Genomic DNA, 464 nt, shown 5'->3' with positions numbered 1-464 from the left:
TCATTTGAGACAATATGTAGCACTCACAGATCATTGGTAGCTGAGTCACACAGTGGCTCAACGGGACAGATGCTCTAGAAAATGTACTAGATACAAAAGGCACTTTTAACATTTAGCTTACTTGATTTCTCCTCATAAAGTCCAGTGTGAGTTGAACTGCAGTCTATTACTCACAGCAGAATTTGAATTGACTGTTTTGCCCACACAGGCCTCTGCTCTCGATGCCCTGCTGGACGACTCTGTGATGTTTGCCAAGAAGCTTCGAGACATGGGCCAACCTGTGAGTCTGACAGTGGCGAAGGACCTCCCACATGGTTTCCTCAGCCTGTACCAGCTCTCCAAGGAGACGGATGTGGCTGCAGAAGTCTGCGTAGCACGAATAAGGGAGGTTTTTGAGCAAGAAAACCCACCGCACGATCTTGTGGAAGAGACTTAATTAAACATGTGTTAAGAGTGCCAACTTA

At 46.3% G+C, this 464-nt stretch overlaps 1 protein-coding gene across 2 annotated transcripts in view; it reads left to right on the top strand.

Annotated features, from left to right (window-relative positions):
- Positions 1–464, top strand: part of lipea (lipase, hormone-sensitive a) — a 15,020-nt gene extending 14,556 nt beyond the window's left edge. For both annotated transcript variants that reach the window (XM_005739742.1, XM_005739744.1), the window contains one exon: positions 209–464. In XM_005739742.1, coding sequence (XP_005739799.1) covers positions 209–436 — 228 coding nt within the window. In that variant the 3' untranslated portion in view covers positions 437–464. The remainder of the gene's footprint in view (positions 1–208) is intronic.

Source organism: Pundamilia nyererei, unplaced genomic scaffold, assembly GCF_000239375.1.
Source record: "Pundamilia nyererei isolate P.nyererei 1_Seehausen unplaced genomic scaffold, PunNye1.0 scaffold00093, whole genome shotgun sequence".
Taxonomy (NCBI): Eukaryota; Metazoa; Chordata; class Actinopteri; order Cichliformes; family Cichlidae; genus Pundamilia; species Pundamilia nyererei.
This window is presented reverse-complemented; position numbering and strand designations above follow the sequence as displayed.